Genomic DNA, 22,917 nt, shown 5'->3' with positions numbered 1-22,917 from the left:
TCCTTGCGACCCTCCTTCAGGTCTCCCGACGTCCTCCGGGAGGATTTTGTTTGAGGTGGGTTTGGGAGAGAATGAGGACTTGAAGCTGCCGCCAAGGCCCCAGAGCCGGAGCTTCCAGGCTCCAGGGTGGGATTGGGGGCTTCCAACCCGGCTCCCCCCTGCTCCCCCCAGTCCTAGCGGCGGGTGAGTCACCAGAGCGCTCCCTACATAGTCGCCTCGCGCAGCGGCGCGTACCAACGCGCCGCCGCAGGGGGAGACAGCTCGACGGGCGTCCTCCGGGAGCCGTGGCGTCCTCTCCGTGGCGGCCGCGTCCCCAGGCTCGAGGCCCCGCGCCCCCAGGGCGGGGGCGGGGCAGGTGGGGCGGGCTAGCGGCCGCTAGATCCCGGGCACTGCGGGGGTGGCCCTCCCTGCGTCCAACTTGGTACGCGCCAGCGGCGAGGCCAGGCCCAGTCCGGGCGGTACAATAGGGTTGGGCCGCGGCGGGGACTGGGCCGGCGCTGGGCGAGGAGCAGGATCGCGGCCGGAGCCGACAGACACTGGGCGGCCGGCGACTCCGAACCCGCAGGCCACCAGCCGAGCCAGCCTCGACCTACCCCGGAGCTCCCCCCCGCCCTTCGAATCGTTGCCCGCCGGGCCGGGCCGGGCGTGATGCACCGCGGGACCCCTATCCTGGCCGCTGGCCGCCGCCGCCGTCGCCGCTGCTGAAATCCCGAAGACTCCCCAGTGACGCCGCAGCCATGGAGAGCGGCTCACGTTCGGAGCCCGGTGCCGGCGCAGCCCCAGGTATGCCAGAGGCGAGATGAGAGAAGGGGATCGTGGGGCCTCGGACAGGCCGAGGATGAGGCCGGCCCGGTCGGCGGGGACCCCTCTCCTGCCGAGCCCTCTGACCACTTGGAAGTTCAAAAATAAAGGTTGCAGCGGCGTCGGCGGCTCTGGGCCACCGACGCATCTTCTGACAGCTGCCCCCTCCCCCATCCCGGGCGCTGGGACGTCCTGGGCGCCAGGATCCGCGAGGAACCCAATGTGGAGTTGTTGGTGACCCTTCCGCCCCAGCCCAGTGCCACCTCGGCTTCCCTGCCCTTACCCTTCTTCCTGATCCACCCCAGGCCCTGAAGATCCTCTTCTCCTGAGCTGGGGCGTCTGTCCCCTCCCCATCCCCGGTGGGCACGTGTGACCCCAACCTGAACGTGTGTGTCGGGGGACCACATTCTCAGGCCTGAAGCCTTGCATACCGAAGCCTAGGCCCTGGCGCCCCCCCACTCCCAGGCCCTGGCCCAGACCTCGCCCCCACCCCATCCCTCCAGCTGCCGCGCAAAGGGCCTGTTCCTGCTGCGGGCTGGCCGGGAGGGGAGTAGAGGGGAGGGGAGGTCTCTAGCGGCGGCTGCCAAGTAACCCGCCGGATAAAGGCGAGGGGGAGGGGGAGGCGGCATTGTTTGGGGCGAGGGCGGGAGCTGGGGAGTGGGCCGATTCCCCTGCAGCCTGGCCTACTCTGGAGCCCACCCAGGCCGATTTGGGGAGGAAGGGGATAGAAGTAAATCTGTCTACCCTGGTGCCCTCCTTCCCAGCCTCTCCCGTCCTGAGTCTTTCCCTGGAGAATGAGGTGAAGGCTTGAGGCCGGCACTCCAGGGACCTGCCACATCATTCCTCAGGCTGAGGCTTCTGATACCTACCCCCCTTACACACACACACACACACACACACACACACACACACACACACACACACACTCTCTCTCTCTCTCTCTCTCTCTCTCTCTCTCTCTCTCTCTCTCTCTCTCTCCCTCCCTCTTTCTCTTTCTCTTTCTCTCCAGGCCCCAGACCATCAAAGCTCTCTCCCCTCCCCTCACCCCACCAACCACCAGTGCCCAAGACTTCTGCAAATCCCTTTCGGATCTGGGAGCAGCTGATGAGGGGGTGGGGACAGGTTTCTGGTTGGGCCTGGGGTTGGAGGGAGGGATTTCTCCTTCTCTTTCTTCCTGGAAAGGGAGGGAAGGGCTTGATTTCTGAGGACCTAAGTCCTGTTCCCACTGACTCAGGGGGGAGGTGGCCCCAACCCCACACCTCCATGGAGTCCTAGAGCCTAATCCCTGTCACCTCCCTGCCCCCTGGGGCATGGGCCCAGGATGAAACAGTGTCTGTGGGTGCGGAGAGCGCAGGACAAGGAGGAGCCGCTTGGCTGTGGGTGGGATCCTCCCCATGCCAGTATGGGTGCTCGGAGGGGATCCTGTGGGTGTGGGAGCTGGAGGACGCAAAGGGGAGGCTGTCAGACTGGTGTGGTTCGGGAGGTTTGTAGGCTGTGCTGGAACAATGGCACTTTGGTCCGTCTTGGCTCTGCTGAGCTTGAGAGGGGACCCAGGGAGGCCTAGGCTGGGTCACTTCCATCTGCTTACTGGCCCTCTGCAGCTGAGGGTCTCTGGCACTGGTGTGTACATCGGGGCCTGAATGGCGGTGATTACTGGGCCAGAGATGAGGGCTGGAGTGAGTAGCTGGTTTATAAGCAGGGCACTGGAGTGGGATGTCTGGACTGAACGTGAGGGCATGGGCGGGATGCTTGGCTGTATTGGGGGGCGCCTGAATGGGTCCTGCATACAGGGTCCCGGATTGGGAAGACTTCTACACATAGGGACCTAGATGGAGTTACATGAGAACCTGGGTCGGGATGGTGGCTGGTCCCTACACAGAGAAGCTGAAGGTGACAAGGGCCCTTGTGAGTCAAGAGCTTCCAGGGAGTAAAGGAATTGTCCACTACACGTGCCCTTGTGAGAGTTTGAGGCATGGGTCTGAGACACCGAGTGCGTATGACGTGATTCCTGCCCTCTTTGAGTTCCCTTTGCACACTGAGCATTAACAGGAGGCAGGTGCAGCAGGGGTCAAGTTTGGACTGGAGCAAGTGCCTTAACCTCCTCTGGCCAGTTTATGCCCCTGGAAAATGGAGGTAGTATTATCAACCTTGTGGGGTTAATGTGAGGGTCAGAAGTGATGTACCTAAAGGAACCTGGCACACAGACACCTGCAATACAGTGTTATTGCCATTACTGTCGTTATGCTTATCAGAACTGGTGCCAGCAGGCAGGTACGAAATATGGAGGAAGTGAGGGCAGGAATTGGGAGTCAGTTTGCTTAAGAGTGTAGACTCTGGAATCAAACAGTTTAAGTCTCCCCTTCGTAACTTACTACTGTGTGACCTTAGGTAATTTGCTTAAGTCTTAAATTTTCCCATTGATAAAATGACAATAATGCTGGACATTATCTCATAGAGACATTGGGATCATTAAGTTAGACAAACGCATAAAACACTTAGGAGAGGCCCTGATACGTAGTCAATGCTCAATAAACGCTATTTATTTTTGTTGTTATTATTTTTAATTCCTTCAGAGGCCTGAGGTGGAGGTGTCATTAATTAGAACTTCAGGAGGTAAATGTAGGCCAGAGAGTAAGGGGGAGGTGTGTTCTAGACAGACATGAGCCAGGCTGTATCTGGGGAAAAGAGGGCCCCGTACTTGAAGTGGGGCAGTTGGGAGTAGGAGAGAGACCCAGGGGATGGGTGCAGCCATCCAGCGCAGCCATACTGTTGCCCGCCATGTGCCAGCTTGGTGCTGGCTGTACAGATGGCAGAGAAGTGAATCAGAGTCACTACCCTCAGGGAGCTCCTGGCCCAGTGGGGGAAACCGATGTGTTCACTGCTGGGAAGTCCAGGTATAACAGTGATACAGTGGTTGGTGGAATCTGTTTGTGGAAGACTTCACAGAGGAGGCATTTGAGGTGGACCTGAATGGATGAGAAGATGGACTGCCTCTCTACATACAGCAGCCAGCCCGGCTGGCAGCTCCCACTGACAGTTTCTGTCCCTCCCTGGGTTGGTGGGCCCAATAATGAGGCCTCTAATGAGCCCCTAATGTGCAGTCATGCATATGCAAATAAGGAGGAAGGGGCACCAGGCCAGTTCACTCCCCCAGCTCCTCCTCCTCAGGGATGGGCATCAGCTGGTGGTGGGGAAGGGCTGAGGGAGCAGGGAAGGAGCTGAAAGCAGGGCCCAGGCTGGGGTGGTGGCACTTGAGGGTGGTCAGGGCAGGTCTCAGGTCTGATCAATGTTGGGATTTTGGCCTCAAGCAGCTGGGGACCATGTCCTTGGGTCCCCACTGGGCCTTGGGGCCGGTAAGGCAGCCAACGAGCCAGCCCAGATAATGCAGCTTTGTTGGAGGTGGCAGCTCTGCCTGGCACCCCAGGGCACAGCCTTCAGCATCTCCATCATCACCTCTCAGCTGCAGCTCTGCCCCGAGGGGAGCAGAGAGCATGGTAGGGGTAGACAACCTGGTATCTAGTGCTCCTCCCCAGTTATACGAGGAGATATGGGCCAAGAATAGACCCTCCTGGTGATCCTACTTATCTCCCACAGGTCTTTATTAAGGACCTTCTCTGTGCCACACATAGCACTTAGTACGTCCCGTGCATTGTCTCATTTGATTCTCAGAACTATCCTGGTAGGGACTAGTATTAGCCTCATTTTATTATTTATTTATTTATTCAAATTTTCTTTTTCGTTTTTGGCTGTGCCGCGCAGCATGTGGGATCTTAGTTCCCTGACCGGGAATCAAACCTGCACCCCCTGCAGCGGAAGCACGGATTCTTACCCACTGGACCACCAGGGAAGTCCCATATCCTCATTTTATAGATGAGGCTCAGAGAGGGAAGTAATTTGCTTAAAGTCACACAGCTAGGTACTGGCAGAAGCAAGGTTTGAACCCAGGTCCATCCGACTCTAAAGCCTGTGCACCAAACCTCTATGCTGAATTAGCATGGCCAAGCCAGCTGGTGATAGAGTCTGGCCCGCTGTCCTTGCATGACTGGTCTTCTATGGGCATCTTGGTTTTAGGGACCCTGTGAGCTTTTCTCTGGCAGGCAGAGGTAGAATCAGCAGAGCCCTGGGTCCTCTGTGCCTCCTGCTGGGTTGGAATCTGAGCAAGTGGGACCAGAAGGAGGCCCTGGACTCAGGCAGTGGTGACAGTTCAGCCAGTAGGCCATCCTCAGGCCTTGGCCTGAGTCTGGGCTTCTGTCCTCAGCTTCTAGGCCCCAGTGTGGGCAGCCCTGCTGGGGCTGAGGGAGGGCCCAAGCTGTGGGATGGGGTCATTTCCTGCCGCCTAAAATAACAGGAAGTGGGTGCTCCTGATTGGAGGCTGGGAACAATGGCCGCCACCCCGGCCAGAGAGCTTTTCAGATCTGCAGTCTCAGGTGGGATCCCGGCTCTATCACCCACAGAGGCCCACGGCTTGGCCCCAGTGCCCTGCTGCGAAGGGCCTGTGGCCCAGGTTCGGAGGACCACTGGAGCAGGCTGTCCCTCTCCTAGTTCACTCCCTTTCAGAGCTGGCTCAGCTCTGTCCCGGCTGGGAGTAATGCTGCCCCCTAAGGCTCCCCTCTGTCCCAGCCCCATGATCAGGCATCTCCCAGGGTTTGTCCTTCCTGCCCACCCCATCCTCCCAGCCCAGATCTCTCCAGGAGAGGAAACCCAGGAGGCTGCCCCCTTTGGGTAGCAGAGTGAAGGTACAGACTGTCACCCTGATTTGGGACCCAAACCCAGCTTTGCTACTCACCAGCAAGTCTCTTAATCTCTCTGAATCTATTTCATTTGTCAAATGGGGTAATAATGTCGACCTCATAGGATTGTGGTGAAGATGAAAAGGACTGAAGCTTTAAGGTGTCTAGCTGTGCCTGACACAGCATTAGCTGTTGCTGCAGTTACCTGGACTTTCCCTGGGCCCAGGTAAAGGAGTGCCCAGAGGGGCAGGGCCGAAGTGACCTGGATGAGGCTGTGTAAATATACTGGGACATCACGTCCCCGAGTGCTGTATGAATCTCTGAGGTTTCTGTCTATGCCTCGGAGGGGGTGCCTGACTGCGTGTGTGTGTGTGTGTGTGCGCGCGCGCAGATTTCTGAATCCCAGTAGGTCTGTTTTCTGTATGTAACAGGAGAGAGAAAAGAAACACGTCTTGTCTCTCGCCATTATGCAGACTCTGTCCACATTGTCTGGGTCTCTCTCTTTGCAGTGTGTACCCTCTGTCTGCGTGTGTGTCTTTGCCCCTCTGTCGGCCTCCCTGCCTTCGTTTGTCTGATCCAATGCTGCCGCCTAAGGAGCTGCTACGAGAGCCAGGAAGGCTCTGGGTAGGGGTCAGCTAGATGCTGACCTCTGCTGTCTGTGCAGCCCCTCCCCCCGGGCACTCCCTTGCTCAGCCTCCTGGAGGAGGGCCACTCGCCCTCACACCTGCTCAGGTGCCCCACTTCTTGGCTCCTGGTGGCCAGCCTGGGCAGGAGCCTGCCTTCCCTGCATTCCTGCCCTCTGAGCTCAGTGCCTGCCTGCCCCACCTGCACCCTTCATCTTCATGGGGGAAACCTCCCCAGGGGAAGCACTGAATCACTTCCTTCTTCAGGGAACAGGCAGGAGCCTTAGGGAGGGGTGATGTGACACCCACCAGAAACAGTGTGACATAAGGGTTTTGTCATCAGACAGCCTTGGGCCCTGTCCTACCTCCGACACTGACGTGAGCAGTTCACTTAACCTGTCTAAGTGTTCGCACCAGGGGAACGGGGGCCCCTATAGCGCTTTCCCTTTGGGGCTGTAATAAGAACTAGATGAGATAAGGGAAGGTGCCTGGTGTACTGCAGGGCTTCAGCTGTGTTTCCCTTCCTGGGCTGAGGAGCTGGCAGGGCACATACAAGGCTCTGATATGGTGAAGACACTTAGGGTTAGAGAGGCTAGACTTCGGAGCAGCTTGGGGTTTTACTATGTTATCCACAGTGTATCCATCCATCCATCCGTTCATTAAACAGACACAGAATTCCTACTCTGTGCTGGGTAGGTCCTGTATAAAGCTCTGGGCTGCAAAAAGGGTTCTCGCCACCAACTCTCACAGGGGCAGCAGGCAGACAAAAAGGGCAGACTGAGTTATCGGTATTGTGAGAGGAGTTTTGACCCAGGAGCAGTTGTTGGGGAGGGATGAGAGGAAAGGCCTGCCAGCGCCCAGAGGGTGGAGATGGGAGTAAGCACCCTGAGACATGTGACAGGCCCTCCGAGAGACTCGGCCCTGATCTTTCTGCAGTCCTTCTTGGGTTTTCTGAGAAGACTAGACTTACTGACCCTGCAACCAGCTCCTGCACCTTTGCCCTGCTAATGCTCTTTGTGCCAAGAAATGAATACAAACTATCTGTCACTTATCCAGTTCTTAACAAATACTTCGGGTAGATATCAGCACAGCAAAATAAAACCTCACAATTCGACACACACAAAAATACAATAAAAGGAGGTGGCTGAAGGGTCACATTTGATGATTGAAAATGGAAATCATCAGATATTGGTTTAACCACACCGCACCATAGAGATAATTAACAAAGGAATTAATTTCGCTAACGTAATTTGTTCCGAATAACACTGTCCCAATGATATTTCATCAGGGTTGGCATAATTCTGAGGAAAATATTTGGATTCGGGGTCAATAGTCCTCCAGGTCAGAAGAAGAATTCCAAACGTGCTATTTGCCTCTTGGGAAGTTTTTCCTGTTGAACTGCTGGAGTCAACACTCATTATTACTTTTATTAACTTCTCCCTGACTACCTTAGTCCAAGAAGCTGCCCAAACTCAACTGAGGGGGAGTTGTTTTGCTTCCCTTCAAGTGCTTATCCCTTTGCAAGAAATTGCAATATGGGTTTGCTCATTATTAGAGTAAAAATCTCCTTCTCTGTGCACCTGCTTTAGGCAAGGGTGGCTTCCTGGTACAGTGCTTTATTCTCACTCGGCAGCATTTCGTGACGGTCTCCACATACTGGGCACCACAGCAGCTGCTGTTGAAGCAGTGGCGGGCAGAGCAGATGCGGCCCAGCCCTTAGGGGGAGGCTGACAATAACAAAAGGACCAAACAAGGAAGTATAAAACCTAACAGTCACAGTGCTCCAAACAAGAGGCACATGAAGCCATGACTATATATAATGAAGGAATTTACCCTGTTCGTAGAGGCCAGGGAAGGCTTCCCTGAGGAAATAATGCCTAAGCGAAGATCTGAAGGGTGAATGGGAGTTAAATAAGAAAAGACGGAGGGAAAAGAGCATGTGCAAAGGCCCCGTGGCAGAGGGAGTGTGCAAGGCTATCAGAATTAAAAGGTCAGTGTGGCTGGAGTGTAGAGAGCAAGTGGGGAACAGGGGAGCAGAGGTGGGGACTCAAGAGGTGTAGGGAGGGAGACAGGGGCTTCAGGCTGCCAGACTTGCAGCCTGGGTTCAAGAATTTTGTCTTTCTCTTCAGAACAAGAAGTCACTGTGAAGCTTCCAGTGGGGAAGAGTACCATGGCCAGATTTGCGTTTGGAAACAATTACTTTGGCTGCTCAGTGAAGAGCAGAGTGGGAAAGGGTGCAGGTAGGACAGTGGGGGGAATTTGCAGTCATCCAGGGAAGAGAGGTGCTGATGGTATCTGCCAGGGTGGAGTTCATTGATACATTCATTCAACAAATAGCTGTGGAGCACCTGTGTGCCAGGCTCTGTTGGCCTTAGAAATAGAAGAGCTAAACAAAGTAGACAAAAATGTGTGCCCTCGTGGAGATTACCTTCTGGGGGTGGGAGACAGTGTTAAAGTGCTACTGATGCTTACTGGGGAAAATAGAGTTGGAAGGAAAAAGAATACAGTTGGAAAGGGGAGGGAGACTTCAACTGCAGTTTGTAGTTTTAAGGAGGGGATCAGGGAAGGCTCGAATGAGAAGTCGCATACGGGTAAAGATCTGAAGGAGGTGAGGGAGTGAGACATGCAGGATCTGGGGGCAGAGAATTGTGGTAGAGGGAACAGCGAGGGCAAAGCCCCGAGGCAGAAGCATGCCTGTCACAAATAAGGAACAGTGGCCAGAAGAGACAGAGCAGGGGGAGAAGGGGAGGAGGAGAGGAGGCCAAGAGGTAATGGGCTGGAGGGTGAGGATCCCCAAGGGCCTTGGAGGCCATTGTGATGCCTTTGTTTTTTCCTCCCTTGAGGTGGGGCGTCTTTGGAGGATTTTGTCAGTTCCCCAAGCAGGGATTGAACGTGGGCCACGGTAGTGAAAGCCCACAGTCCTAACCACTAGGCCACCAGGGAACTCCTGATCTGACTTATTCTTGAAAAGAATCATTCTGCTGCCGTGGTGAGAGAAGACCAAAGGGGAACAAAGAATGGCAGCAGGGAGGCTTTTATGAGAGATGACAGTGGCTGGACCACGATGATAGAAGTGGAGATAGAAGTGACTGGATTCAGAGTATACTTGGCATGTGGAGCCAAAAGGATTTACTGAGACATTAGATGTGAGTTGTGAGACAAGAAAAGATTCTAAAACGACTCCAAGATTTTTGGCCTGAGAAACTGGAAGGACTGGGTTGCCATTGACCGAGATGGGGAAAACTGGAGGAGGAGCAGGGTTTGGGGGAGAAAGATTGGGAGCTCAGTTTTGGATGTTAAATTTGGGGCATCACAGACATAGACAATGGACTTGAGGACACGGGGAGGGGGAAGGGTAAGCTGGGATGAAGTAAGAGAGTGGCGTGGACATATATACGCTACCAAATGTAAAACAGATAGCTAGTGGGATGCAGCCGCATAGCACAGGGAGATCAGCTCAGTGCTTTGTGTCCCCCTAGAGGGGTGGGATAGGGAGGGTGGGAGGGAGATGCAAGAGGGAGGAGACATGGGGATATACGTATATGTATAGTTGATTTACTTTTTTATACAGCAGAAACTAACACACCATTGTAAAGCAATTACACTCCAATAAAGATGTTAAAAAAAGAAATTGTCAGTAAGACATCCAGGGGTGTCAAGTAGGGAGTTGCATGAGCTAAACTGGCACTCAAGGGAGACGTCTGGGCTGGAGGTAAAAATTTGGTTGTCATCAGCAGAGCAATGGTATTTAAAGCCGTGAGTCTGGATGAGATCACCAAGAGAGTACGTGTAGACCAAAAAGAGATGAGGTCTTCACCGGAGCCCTGGGGCACTCCGGTACTAAGAGGTTAGGAAGTTAAGGAGGGACCAGCAAAGAAGCCTGAGAACTCACAGCCAGCAAGTTGAAGGAAATCGAGAGAGCTTGTCGTCTTCAGAGCCAGTTGAAGAAAAGTGTTCAAAAAGCACCAAGGGATCAACCGTGTCAAATGCGGCTGATAGGTCAGCAGGACGAGGGCCAGGAAGTGGCTGCTGACTTAGCAATGCGGAGGTCACTGGTGACCTTGAGAAGAGCAGTGTCATGGAGCAGTGGGCGTGAAGGCCTGACCCACGTGGGCGCTTGTGGCAGAGATGGGAAGAATCGGACCAATTCTTCCAGCAAGGCTGCTTACTGAGCCCCTGTCAGGTGCCAGAGGTGGTGTACCTACTCACCATAAGTCCCAACACCATAGGCCCCAGCCTGAGGAAACTGGGGCTCAGACAGGTTCAGGGCCTGTCCAAGGTCCCACAGCAGAGCTGGAATTCCCTACTCAGGCCTGTCTGACTCTGAAGCCTAAGACCCTTCCACCTCGCTGCATCTGATGCCCAGGTGCAGGCCCTTCCAGGCCTCATCCCTCTACTTCTTCCGAGACTCCCTTCACAGGGCTAGTCAGAAGCTAGTTGGAAATTCACTGTCTTGCTCGGTGGGTGTGATTTGCCTAGGCGTAGACAAACAGCCGCCTACCAGTTTTCATTGCAACACAGGTAGCAGGCACAGGTGCTGGGAGGATGGCAATAAGCAGGCCTCAACCTCAGCCTTCAAGCTTTGTACTGATACTTACATACCTAGGCCCTCTGGCCCCAGACAGTCCTGGGTTCAGTCCTGCCCCTGCCATATTCTAGTTCTATGACCCTGGACAAATCACTTAGTGGGGTAAGTTTTGATCGTCTCATCTGTCAAATGGGGATAAGATTCTCAGAGCTCATATGAAGATGCAGGATGGGGATACAAAGGGCCCAGCTCAGCTCTCGGTATGTAGTAAGCACTCACTAAATGGTTGCCACTAGTTTTTTTGCCCACTGGAATTGGAAAGGAGTTTGCGGGTGGCTGGAAAGTCGACTAGCAGTGACCAGGCAGCCTTTTGGAGCTGGTCTGGTGAGAGCTGTCATGAGCCTAGGGGCTGGCAGAGTTGGAGGGACCGTTGGGGGAAAAGGGCCTTAGCTGGGGCTCTTGCCTGGAGACCAGGAAGCTGGAAGGGAAGGAATGAGGGGCAAATAGTGTGAGCCTCAGATAATTTCATTGTGTAACATGTGTTACCCCATACTGCCTGACACAGGCAGGAGGGTGTGGGGCTAAGAGCGTGGGCTGTGGTGACAAACACTGGGTTCAAGTCCAGGCTCCTTCATTTCCCAGCTGAGCGACCTCAAACTACTTTACTTAACCTCTTTTTGCTTTACTTTCCTCCTCTGTGTGAAAGAGATATTTATAGTGCCTTCCTCAGAAGTATTGTCATAAGGATTAAAACTAATACGTGTAAAATGCTCTCAACATAGGAAGCCTTCGAGAAATATACACATGTTAGTGGTCATTGTTGTCACTAACACTCATCACAGTCCTACTGTCTGCATTTTACAGAGGAGGAGCTGTGGCACAGAGAGGGTCTGTAACTAGCCCAAGGTCACACAGTTAGCGGGGAGGCCACATATTCAAACAGCCTGTCTTCCTCAGAGCCCACTGGACACCCGTCTCCCTGAAAAGGGTCCCCAGAGTTCCAAAGCTGACTCCTGGGGAGTGTCCTCTCCCTGCATCCACATTGTCACCCACAGGGGTGGGGAGTTTGTCACCTCCTGAGAGGGCCACCGTCCCTAGAGCAGAGGACCCTGCATGGTGGAGGCACCTGGCGAGAGCGGAAAATGCTTCCTTAGATTGACCTTTCCATGGACCCTGGCTCTGATCCCTACGCCCAGGCAGTGGCTGTGTCCCCACCAATCCCCTCAGTGCCCAGAGGGCAGCAGTAGATGGTACCAGGGCTCAACACGCAGAGGCTTCCTTTGGCAGCTTCATAAGACCCACAGGAAAAGAGAGGGAAGTATTGTTTGCTGGCACATGAATTGTTCCAGGCACTTCACTGACACGCCTATCAGCTTGGGCTTATAGTCCCCATTTTACAGGTATGAAAACTGAGGCTTAGAGCAGTTGAGTGGCTTCCCCAAGGTTATCAGGCCCTCTCTTCCTGTCTTGGGGTGGTGAAGTCGGAATCAGGCCCTCATCAGGCTGACTCCCAAGCCAGTCCTTCTGTTGCGCTATAGTGTACTTGTGCTCACATGTGTGCATGAACACGTATACACCAAGTCATGTGTTTTCCTTACTTGGCACTTTGGTGTCTTTTACAGGGACCCTGAAATATCAGTGTCTTAAAAGAAGAAATCTGAGGGTGGTTGGGAAAGAAAAAAAGATGACAAAGGGGATGTCGCTGGCTGCCTACCCTTTTGGGGATTCCACACGGGCATCCCACTGTGCCCAGCACTGGCAGCCCCTGAGCACCAGGCCTTGGGATGGGCACTGTGACCCCAAGGTAAAGCAGAAAGGCGAGGGAGGCAGACATGGAAACCAATCATTACCATTTGGTGCACTAACAACTACTACAAACTTCTCAGCTTTTCCGATACACCCTGCTCCCTTCTGCCCCTTTGCAAATGCTCTTCTCTTAGCCAGAACCCTCTCTTCCTTGGTTTGCCAACTCCAGCTCATCCTGGACCTCAGCTTGGCTATAATTTCTGCAGGAAGCCCCTCCAATATAGGTTAACAACCATCTCTGCTTTGCTACCCCAGACATAGTACTTATTCTATACTGTAATCGCCTAGCTATCTATCTGTCTGCCCTGCTAGAGTGTGGGCTCCACAGAGGCAGGGACTGTGGCCATTTTCTCACCGTTATATCATTAGTATCTGGAAGAGGGCCTGGCACATGGAAGGAACTCGATAAACATGTATGAATGAATGAATATCAGCTGGACAAGGGAGAGAGCTGCATGTTGAACTGATGGCACAGATGTTCTATCTGACTTTCTCTCCTCTCTTGTGTTGTTCTTCCAGATGTGGCAGCCAGGACCCCTCCAGAGCCAAGACCTTCTCCAGAAGGTGACCCCTCCCCGCCGCCGCCACCACCACCGATGTCAGCCCTGGTGCCCGACACTCCCCCGGACACCCCTCCCGCCATGAAGAACACCACTGGCCCTAAGCAGCTCCCACTGGAACCAGAAAGCCCCCCAGAGCTGGTAGGGCCTAGGCCAGCCCCGAAGCAGGAAGAGTCCCCTTTCTCAGAAGTGAAGATCAGGGGACCCACCCCACCAGCCACAGGCCCACGGGATGCCAGGCCTCCTCGAAGGAGCAGCCAGCCATCCCCAACAGCAGGGTCAGCTGCCGACAGCCCTCCCGCGAAGCAAGGTATGTGTGACGTCCCTAGTCCTGGGCCCAGTCCCAGCCCTGGATGATGCCAGCCAGAGGAGTCTCTACCTGGAGGAGATAAGAAAAGGCATGGGATGAGGCCTTCGGGGAGGGCCCTGAGGCTGACTGCCGTCTTGGGGGAGGCTCTTGACCTAAGCCTCTTCTTGTTCCCTCTATTAAGATGCAAAGAAGGCAGGAGAGAGACACAAGCTGGCGAAGGAGCGGCGGGAAGAGCGGGCCAAGTACCTGGGTAAGTGTGTGGGAAGCAGTGGCATCTTCTTCAGCGTCACCACCATCGACATCCTATTGGTAACACTAACACTTCTGGAGCATTTATTATGTGCACTGTGCTAAGAGCGGTACGCTTATCCCACTTAACCCTCTACCCATTCTGAGGATGGGGAAACAGAGGCTCAGAAAGATGAAATCCTTTGCCTGAGCCACACAGCTAGTGGCGTAGCTGAGATTCAGACGCAGAAGCCTCATCTCACCCCAAATCTCATGCTCCTAATCACAATACATGAGTATCGATACAGCAGACCCCAAAGTCAGACGGGGATCTGGCACGAAAGAGCTTGTTTCTCCCTCGGTGCCCAGAGACCATGAGGCCGATGGGGGAGAAACAGGCCTCCCGTTGGGGAAGCCCTCATTCTGAGGTCTCAACCCATCTTCAGGATGCCCTTCAATTTGAGGGGGGGAGTCTGAGAGCAGAGGCACCTCCCCACCAAGCAGGCAGGGGGAAGACCCCCCCCCAGGGTCGGAGGAACAGGCAAGGCCACTTGGAGGAGACGCGTGCTGGGCTGGGTGCTGCAGGACTGCTCACGCCCCCCGGGGCTCCTTTCTCCACAGCGGCCAAGAAGGCGGTGTGGCTGGAGAAGGAGGAGAAGGCCAAGGTGCTGCGGGAGAAGCAGCTCCAGGAGCGCCGGCGGCGGCTGGAGGAGCAGCGGCTCAAAGCCGAGCAGCGCCGAGCAGCCCTGGAGGAGCGGCAGCGGCAGAAACTGGAGAAAAACAAGGTGCGTTTATGCTGAACTCTGACCAGGTGCACGTGGATCTGTGTGCATGTGTGTGCACACATCTGCACCCTGGCTTAGTGTGTATGCACATCTGTGTTCATGTGTCTGCAGTTGTGTGCCGTGGGTACTACATCTGGGCATCTGTGCAGATGTGTTTGGTTCTGTACACGCCAGGGTGAGCACTTGTAACCCTGTGCTATCAGTACACGTATGTGTGTGTGTATAGGTGTGCAGAGATGTGTCTGTCTGAGTGCGCTGAGTGAGCTCCTAGTTAGGAGAACTCTGGCTTGAGCACCATGAAGATATGAAGAAAAAGGCAGCCTGGCCCTGCCCCGGGTCCTCAGGCTAAAAGCAAACACAGCTCCAGGGTCAGGACCCCCGTGCCAGTGGCCCACCTGGGAGTCCCAGGCACGGAGAGTCCCGCTCCAGCCTCAGAGAAACAGCTCATACACTCAGATAATGAGTCAAGAACAGTGAAAAGCTCCCCAAGAACAAGTTGAAAGGGATCTGTTGCAAACTGTCTTCAATCATAGGGGGAGGCATTGTCCCAGGAGAGAGACGGCCTTTCTCCCAGGTAGGAGGAATGATTCTGAGCCCAGACCCTTCCCCTCTGCCCCCTCCTCACCAGGAGCGATATGAAGCAGCCATCCAGCGGTCAGTGAAGAAGACGTGGGCTGAAATCCGGCAGCAGCGCTGGTCCTGGGCAGGGGCCCTGCACCACAGCTCCCCAGGACGGAAGCCCAGTGAGTGCGCAGGAGGGGCCGCAGGGTGGGCGGGGGAGGTTGGGGCCTGAGAGGTGAGGGAAGGGAGCGGCTTCAGTGCAAGGAGCTGGCAGCTCCCTGCAGCAGGTATGCCTTGTTTCGTGTGACTTGTGCCTTCTGGAATGATCTGTAAACCCAAGTCTGTAAACCCAAGTCCTTTACAAGGACTTCCACTAGCAAGTCAGAGGTCAAGTCACTTCATTTGGTTCGCTCCTCAAACCTCTGTCATTTTAGATTAGCCTTCTTTGCTCCTGTTAATGGCTATTAGTTGCTGATACATAGAAGAGCACTTTAATACCCTGCAGACACTGGATGTTTAAAGAAAACCGTCACCCCCTTATGTATCTGTCTTGGAAGATAGATTTTTGTCTCTGAGTTTTCTTCACGTAGGGCCATCGCGGATTTTGGTCTTTTTGCTGGCATGTATGTACCGCTGTGTTTGGATGTCTTTATGTAATGGCAAGACTCAGTATTTCTCATTGTGCATCTTTTGGTGTATGTGCTCATGGATCTGTGCGTTGTGTGTCTTAATATGTGTTTGCCTTGGTGTGTTTGTGGCCTTGTGTACCTCAGTGTGGGTTCCCAAGTCAGATGGAATTGGGTCAGGATCCCAGCTCTGGCACGTGTGGTGTGACCTCTGACTTCTTGCTGTCTCACTTTCTTCATCTGTAAAATGGGGATAACAGTACTACTTGCCTCCGAGGTTGTAGGTAGATGTTGGGGAGGATCAAGTGTGGTAACATGTGTGTGGTGCCCAGCACAGTGCCTGGTACACGGTAAGCATCCAACAAATGCTAGCTGTTACAAATATGATTAAGTTGCTTCGATGTATTTGTGCCTGTGTGCATCTGGGTCTGACCCTCTTTCCGTTGGTGTTTTTGTTTCTGTATCTGTGCATGTCTGCACACACGCATGCATGTGGAAGTACCTATCACTCTATATGCCCGGGCCTGAACGTCTTTGTCTTTGTGTGTCCCTATGACTATGTGGATTTGTGTGAGTGACTTTGACCATGGGTTCTTCTGTTTAGGAACGTCTGCATTTGTCCCAGTACCGTGGGTGTTGTAGCCATAGAGCCTTGGCTGGGCAGTGCCAGCAAGTGCCGACGCTGGGTGGTTATGGGGGAGGGCTTGCAGCACCCAGCCGTAGGGAGTGACTTCCTGGCCAGGAAGGCTGTAGTTTCTCTAGTTTTACTCCATCTCCTTCCTCTGTTCCTTTTCCGTCGGCTCCCCCAATCCAGGCTGTCTCTGGTCACCTAACCACCCCCTCGCCCCCCCCACCCCGCCCCATCCTCTCAGAGCCGAGTCTGCCTCCTTCTCCCCTTCCTAGCCTGCCCACTCCTCCCTGTCCCCTCCTGCCCGCGGAGCATCCTGCATGGAAGGCCTCAGTGCCCCCCCTGGCTCCCGTCCGGCCAGGCCCTAATGCCATGTGTTTTCCCCTCCAGGTGGGAGCAGGTGCTCCGTGTCGGCAGTAAACCTGCCCAAACACGTGGACTCTATAATCAACAAGCGGCTCTCAAAGTCCTCTGCCACGCTCTGGAACTCCCCCAGTAGAAGTAAGAGAAGGCCCAGCCCTCCTCCCTCCAGAGCTCCTGTAGTCCCCACCAAGCCTCCTCCAGAGCTCAGCAAGAACCCCAGGTCCCAGGAGCCCTCACATACCCCAGGTCTCCATCCCCGCTCGACCCCACTTGGGGCTCTGCACCCCTCGGGGGAGCCGGCATTTGGGTCTGGGCCCTGAGAACAGAGGTGTGCCCCACAGGGGAGAACAGAGACAAAGGGCAGTGACCCAGCAGGCAGAGAGCCTGGCTGGGGCCTCAAGAGCAGGTGGGTTGGGGGTGGGACTGGCGGTGGAGGGTGGGAATGGGCAGGCAGCCTCGTCTCCAACCACAGCCAGCTGGCCTAGGCCAGCCTTAGGCAGGTGGCCTTGCCCCCAAGTACCCGACGAGCCTGGGTGCCGTGTGTGGAGGAGCCCTCTTATTCTGACTCCACCCTGGAGGGCCCATGCAACCCTGCCTTCTCTGCTTTCAGAGCCCCAGCCGTGGCCTTGGCTGGCTCCAGAGCCTTGGCCAAGGAGGGGAGCACAGCCCCTGTGTTCGCACCATGCCCTGGTGCTCACATGTGAAGGGGCCATGGTAGGAGTTATTTATAAGTTTCTCCAGCTTTTATTTTGTTGCTTTGTTGCCTAGCAACCAAATCAGCTGCTGTTACCAACCCCACCTGACTGAAGCTTAAAAATAACCCAGCAGCTGAGGGGACAGAGCAGGGTGGCCCAGGGCAGCCAGGCCCCCTTAGCAGCCTCTCCCTGGCATGGGACGCACGAAAGCGGGGCCTCTCCTCAGTCAGAGGAGCACAAGGAACCCCACTGTCCCAGATCCATGGGGGCATGCCTCCCCAGGCCAGCCCTCTGAGAGCAGGAAGTGGGACATGGAAGTGGGCAGCTGGGTCTGCCACCAACCTTGGGTGGCTCCTCTCTATACTCACAGTGCAGAACCCTTTCACCTGGGAAGAGTGGTAGGAGGGGACCCTCTAGCCCTGCAGGACATTGCCATGGGAAGTGTCTTGTTGCTTGGGTCTGCAGTGGAGGTCAGACCCCAGGACGGACCTGTGTAACCTCCCATGACTGGGGGGAGAGGCCTCCTGGGGGAGGAGACTCCTTGAGCTCGGCATGGGGGTGGTACCTGGCGGTCTCCGGATGCCTCTGCCTGCTCTGGCCCTGCGGTAACCCGCTTCTCCCGGCATCTCCCCCTAGATCGCAGCCTGCAGCTGAGCCCATGGGAGAGCAGCATTGTGGACCGTCTGATGACGCCCACCCTCTCCTTCCTGGCACGGAGTCGCAGTGCAGTCACCCTGCCCCGAAACGGCCGGGACCAGGGTAGGGGCCACGGTCCTGGGAGAGCCCCCTCGAGAGGCGGGACAGGGGCCAGCCTCGTGAGTAGGCCACGCCCCGACCGCACTCATCCCTCTGCAGCCGTGCCCGTGTGCCCTCGCTCGGCCTCCGCCAGCCCCCTGACGCCGTGCAGCGCCCCCCGAAGCGGGCACCGCTGCGCCCCCGCCGGGGAGCGCCGCAAGGCCAGCGCCGGGGGCAGCCCTGCCCCGGCACGCCTCCGGCCCGAGGCTTCGCTGGTGAGTGGCGGGGACAGGGATCCCATCCAGGGCAGCGCGGGCGCCTCTGATCTCTGCTCCCCCTCTCTACGCTCTCCTTAACCCTCCTCCCCAGGTGCAGAAAAAGGAGAAGAAGGACAAGGAGCGGGAAAACGAGAAGGAGAAGAGTGCCCTGGCCCGGGAGCGCAGCCTCAAGAAGCGCCAGTCGCTGCCGGCCTCTCCGCGCGCGCGCCTCTCCACTGGCAACGCGGAGTTCAGGTGGGCCGGGCAGTGGGGCGCACCGCCTGCCTATGCCAGCCAGCCAGGCAGCCATTCGTTCGTAAATATGTGTTAGGCACCCACCTCTGGAAGGAAAGCTCCTTGAGGGAGGATTTTTTTGGGGGGTGGGGGGAGTGTTTTGATCACCGAAGTACCCTAGCACCTAGAACAGTGCCTGGCGTCTGGTAAGCACTCAACAAATACCTGCTGGATGCATGAATGGTCCTTGCCAGGTACTGTTCTGGGTGCTGAGGGCGTTTCCGTGACCCAAACCAGACCTAGTTCTTTTTTTTTTTTAATGTTTATTTATATGGTTGCCCTGGGTCTTAGTTGCAGCACGTGGGCTTCTTAGTTGCAGCGGGCAGGCTCCTTAGTTGCGAAAGGTGAACTCTTAGTTGCGGCATGCATGTGGGACCTAGTTCCCTGATCAGGGATTGAACTCAGGCCCCCTGCATTGGGAGCGCAGAGTCTTAACCACTGCGCCACGAGGGAAGTCGCTAGGCCTAGTTCTTGCTCTTATTAGTCTTACTGGCTATTGGGGAAACAGACAATAATCAAAGAATCACAAATGAATATGTAATTACAAACTGGGATGTATGCTCTAAAAGGAAATTTTATGTTTCTGTGAGAGCACATAAGGTGGGGTGCTGACCCAAGCCTGGGGCGGACACTTCCCTGAGGAAGTGACATGCTGAAAGTGTGTACATGTGTGCGTGGACACTCTGTGCCCTCAAGGTCTAACTCTTCTTTTTTTCTCCCAGTCCCAAATCCAAGGCCCGGCCATCCTCTCCCTCCACATCCTGGCACAGGCCTGCCTCTCCCTGCCTCAGCCCAGGGCCAGGTCATGCTCTGCCCCCAAAACCACCGTCCCCCCGAGGTACCACTGCATCACCCAAGGGGCGGGTTCGGAGGAAGGATGAGGCAAAGGAGACCCTCAGTGTGGCGGGGCCTGAGGACAAGAACCAGAGCAAGGGCAAGGCCCTTGACGAAAAGGAGCCTGCAGCCCCAGCCTCACCCGCACCCTCGCCTGTGCCCTCACCCACCCCAGCCCAGCCCCAGGAGGAGCAGCCCACAGAGATCCCTGCAGGTGGGCAAGGAGAGAAGAGGCCAAAAGGTGGGCAGGGCAGAGAAGCCAGCTTTGCCTGTGAGGGGCAGGCGGTCAGAGGTGTGGGCTGCCAGAGATGCCTGGGGACTGGGTATTGGCGAAAGGAGGCTCCTGCCAGAGAGGAGGACCTCACTGTTCTGAGTTGGTGGCAGGAGTTGGGCGGGTGGGCCGCCGGGATCGCCCTGAGGTCCAGGAGGCACTGGGGCATGCAGGGGTGATGGAGGTGCCTGTGCTGGTGTGTGCTGATTCCTGGTCCTGGATCCCGCTCCAGATACAGCAGTCTTGACCTCACCCCCAGCCCCTGCTCCCCTGGTGACCCCTGGCAAACCGATGGCTGGCACGACGGACCGAGAAGAGGCCACTAGGCTCCTGGCTGAGAAGCGGCGCCAGGCCCGGGAGCAGCGGGAGCGCGAGGAACAGGAGCGGAGGCTGCAGGCAGAAAGGGACAAGTGAGCACGCCCTCGGGGACTGAGGAGGCCTTTACAGGGGCTGGGGAAGAAGCTGGGGATAAGCCTGCGTCTCCTCTGTCCCCCAGGCGAATGCGAGAGGAGCAGCTGGCTCGGGAGGCCGAGGCCCGGGCAGAGCGGGAGGCGGAGGCCAGGAGGCGGGAGGAGCAGGAGGCCCGGGAGAAGGCTCAGGCGGAGCAGGAGGAACTGGAGCGGCTGCAGAAGCAGGTGCCCCCGCGGGGCGGGGCGCGGGCGCCTCCTCGTGGCGGGCCTGGGGCCGACCGGGAGGGACAGCTGGAGGCCGGCTGCCTAAAGCTCACGGGGTTCTCTGGCAGAAAGAGGAGGCCGAAGCTCGATCCCGAGAAGAAGCGGAGCGGCAGCGTCTGGAGCGGGAAAAGCACTTCCAGCGCGAAGAGCAGGAGCGGCAGGAGCGCAAAAAGGTGTACAGAGCGGCGGGCCGGGAGTTCTGTGGGCGGGGTTTGGTCCCAGTGGGCGGGGCCAGCTCCTGGGCTCAGTCCCCACTCCGTTGGAGGGGCTGGTGGGGCTGGGAAGTGGGCCCTGCCTTGGACTTGTAGAGGGTAGGACAAGAAGGAGTTGGGGTGAGGTCGGCTTTCTGGCCTGGAAAGAATTGATACGAGCTGGAAGGGCCTTGAAACTCCAGGACCAGGACTAGCTGGTGGGAGATTGAGGGTTAGGGCGGGTCTTGGGCCTAACTGGTGTGGGGCTTCCCAACAGCGCCTGGAGGAAATCATGAAGAGGACTCGGAAGTCAGAAGCTGCTGAAACCAAGGTCAGGATGCCCCCAAGAGCGGTGTTGGGAGTGGAGGTCCAGTGAGGAAGGGAGGTTGGGGAAAGGCATCCAGGGTGGAGGAGGGAGGCCGTCTGGGAGGCTGCTCAGGGTCTGGGCTGGGGAGAGAAGAATTCAGCAGCTCAGTGGGATGGGGCCAGATATCACCTTGAGCCTGACTGCTCTTCCTCTTCAAAGCAGAAGCAGGACAGAAAGGAGGCAAAGGCCAACAATTCCAGCCCAGGTAAAGGCCTGTTCCCCTCGTTTCCATCCCGATCCTCAGACCTCATCCTTTCACCACCCCCTAACTGGTGGCCATTCCTTCCCAGGGATAGACCCTGTGAAAGCCATGGAGGCTCGGTCTTCTGGGCTGCAGAAGGAGGCTGTGCAGAAAGAGGAGCTGGCCCCCCAGGAGCCTCAGTGGAGGTACCAGCTCCCAACCCCAGGGGCCGTGAGCAGGGAGGCAAGGTCAAGCTGGCGCTTTGGGGTACCTGGGCTGTCCTACGATGGGAGGTGCCTAAGCGTTGGCCTCTGCATCCACAGCCTGCCAAACAAGGAGTCGCCGGGGTCCCTGGTGAATGGCCTGCAGCCTCTCCCAGCGCACCAGGAGAATGGCTTCTCCCCTAAGGGATCCTCTGGGGACAAGAGTCTGGGCCGAACTCCAGAGGCACTCCTGCCCTTCGCAGAGGCAGAAGCCTTCCTCAAGAAAGCTGTGGTGCAGGCCCCGCAGGTCACAGGTAGGTTTCCCTGTCTCCCGGACCTATATCTATACCTCCCAGCAGCCTTCCCTGGCCTCCTCAGCCGTGCCCTCTCTTCTCCTAGCTCTGCCAGAGGCCCTCTCAAGCTCTGCCCTGAAGACCCCCAGCCATCTGAGCTTGGAGCCTGCTTTCCCCTGACTGTTTCCTTTCCTGCTTTTTTCCCAGAAGTCCTTTAAGGGGTTGCCTTGGATCCAGGCACAACTATGAGGGCTCCTTTGCGTCATCTACCAGGATGTCTGCAAGAGAAAGAGACAGAACAAAGCTGGAAGTGGCCTGGGCCCCTGAGGGTTGGGTCCTCTCTGTTATTTTTAACCTGCACCTTATAGACTGATGTCTCTTTGGCTGGAGCCCCTCAGTGCATTCGTGTGCTCACACGCGCGGACACCCCCACACACACACACACACACATACACTCACAGCCTCTCTGGCCTCCTTCCACGGGGAAGCGCTACCTGTAGTATTTGCCTTGGTTTGGTGGGGTACAGTGGATGTGAATACTGTAAATAGCTTGTGCTCAGACTCCTCTGCGTGGAGGGGTGGGTGCAAGAGGCAGACCCTCCCAAGACTCCCTGGGGAGATCTTCCTCCCTCTATTTAACTGTGACTGAGGGGGAACCCAGGTCTGGGGATGGGGGGCACCTTGGGCCACAGGATACTGGTTGCTTTAGGAGTACCCATGCCCCCTGCCCTCGCCTGGAATCAGTGTTATTGCATCTGATCAAATTTCTCCAGAAATAAAATGAGAATAATTCTGCCAATGCCGTCTCTTCTTGGGGCTGGCAGTGGGGCTGGGAGCATGTGGCCTCCTGAGTTCTAAGAAGAACTTGAGGAGCCAGGGGCCTGCAGATATCCATCCCTACCTGGTATCAGTCCTAGACATCCTGCCTGTGGCCTTCCTTTTTGTCATTTATTCATTTAACACAAGTGGTTACATCTACCCTGTACCAGGCAGTGGGCTTCTGTGCCAGGGATGCAGTAGTAGGAAAAGACGTGGCCTCTGCTCTCACGGAGTTGACAGTCCAGCAGGTGAGCGCCGGAGGCAGAGTCGTCCACTCAACATCCATTCCCATCGCCCCTTCCTCATTCCAGACAGAATCCTGATTTTGTTCAGGTGGCTGTCTTCCTCCTGGATCCCACCCTGTGCTTCAGCAGAGAAGCATATATATATGAGATATATCACTTTGCTGTACACCAGAAGCTAACACAACATTGTAAATCAACTATATTTCAATTTAAAAATTTTAAAAAAAAGAAAGGTCCGTTGAGGAGGTGGAGCTTGGCGCAAGGTAAGGCAGACCATGCAAGGCCTTGTTAGGCTCTGTCAGGAGTTTG

At 56.0% G+C, this 22,917-nt stretch overlaps 1 protein-coding gene across 6 annotated transcripts; it reads left to right on the top strand.

Annotated features, from left to right (window-relative positions):
- Positions 1-384: 384 nt before the first annotated feature.
- MAP7D1 (MAP7 domain containing 1) lies at positions 385-22,343 on the top strand. 6 transcript variants are annotated; one of them, XM_027109102.1, is made up of 18 exons: positions 387-783; positions 13,008-13,358; positions 13,540-13,608; positions 14,208-14,371; positions 15,000-15,114; positions 16,577-16,687; positions 17,881-18,003; positions 18,100-18,254; positions 18,349-18,491; positions 19,253-19,605; positions 19,868-20,045; positions 20,132-20,270; positions 20,378-20,482; positions 20,778-20,831; positions 21,027-21,072; positions 21,158-21,254; positions 21,372-21,565; positions 21,752-22,343. In XM_027109102.1, the coding sequence occupies exons 1-18, from the start codon at positions 738-740 to the stop codon at positions 21,760-21,762; spliced, it is 2,454 nt and encodes an 817-aa protein (XP_026964903.1). In that variant the 5' UTR covers positions 387-737; the 3' UTR covers positions 21,763-22,343. The 6 variants fall into 6 exon arrangements, with proteins under 6 accessions (XP_026964901.1, XP_026964903.1, XP_026964902.1 ...); XM_027109103.1 differs by having other exon boundaries at positions 390-783; positions 19,253-19,578; XM_027109104.1 differs by having other exon boundaries at positions 394-783; positions 19,253-19,578; positions 21,030-21,072.
- Positions 22,344-22,917: the final 574 nt, after the last annotated feature.

This window comes from Aethalodelphis obliquidens, unplaced genomic scaffold (genome assembly GCF_003676395.1).
Source record: "Aethalodelphis obliquidens isolate GAN/ISIS:26980383/991018 unplaced genomic scaffold, ASM367639v1 scaffold9, whole genome shotgun sequence".
Lineage (NCBI taxonomy): Eukaryota > Metazoa > Chordata > Mammalia > Artiodactyla > Delphinidae > Aethalodelphis > Aethalodelphis obliquidens.
The sequence above is the reverse complement of the archived record's forward strand: the minus strand, read 5'-3'. Positions and strand labels throughout refer to the sequence as shown.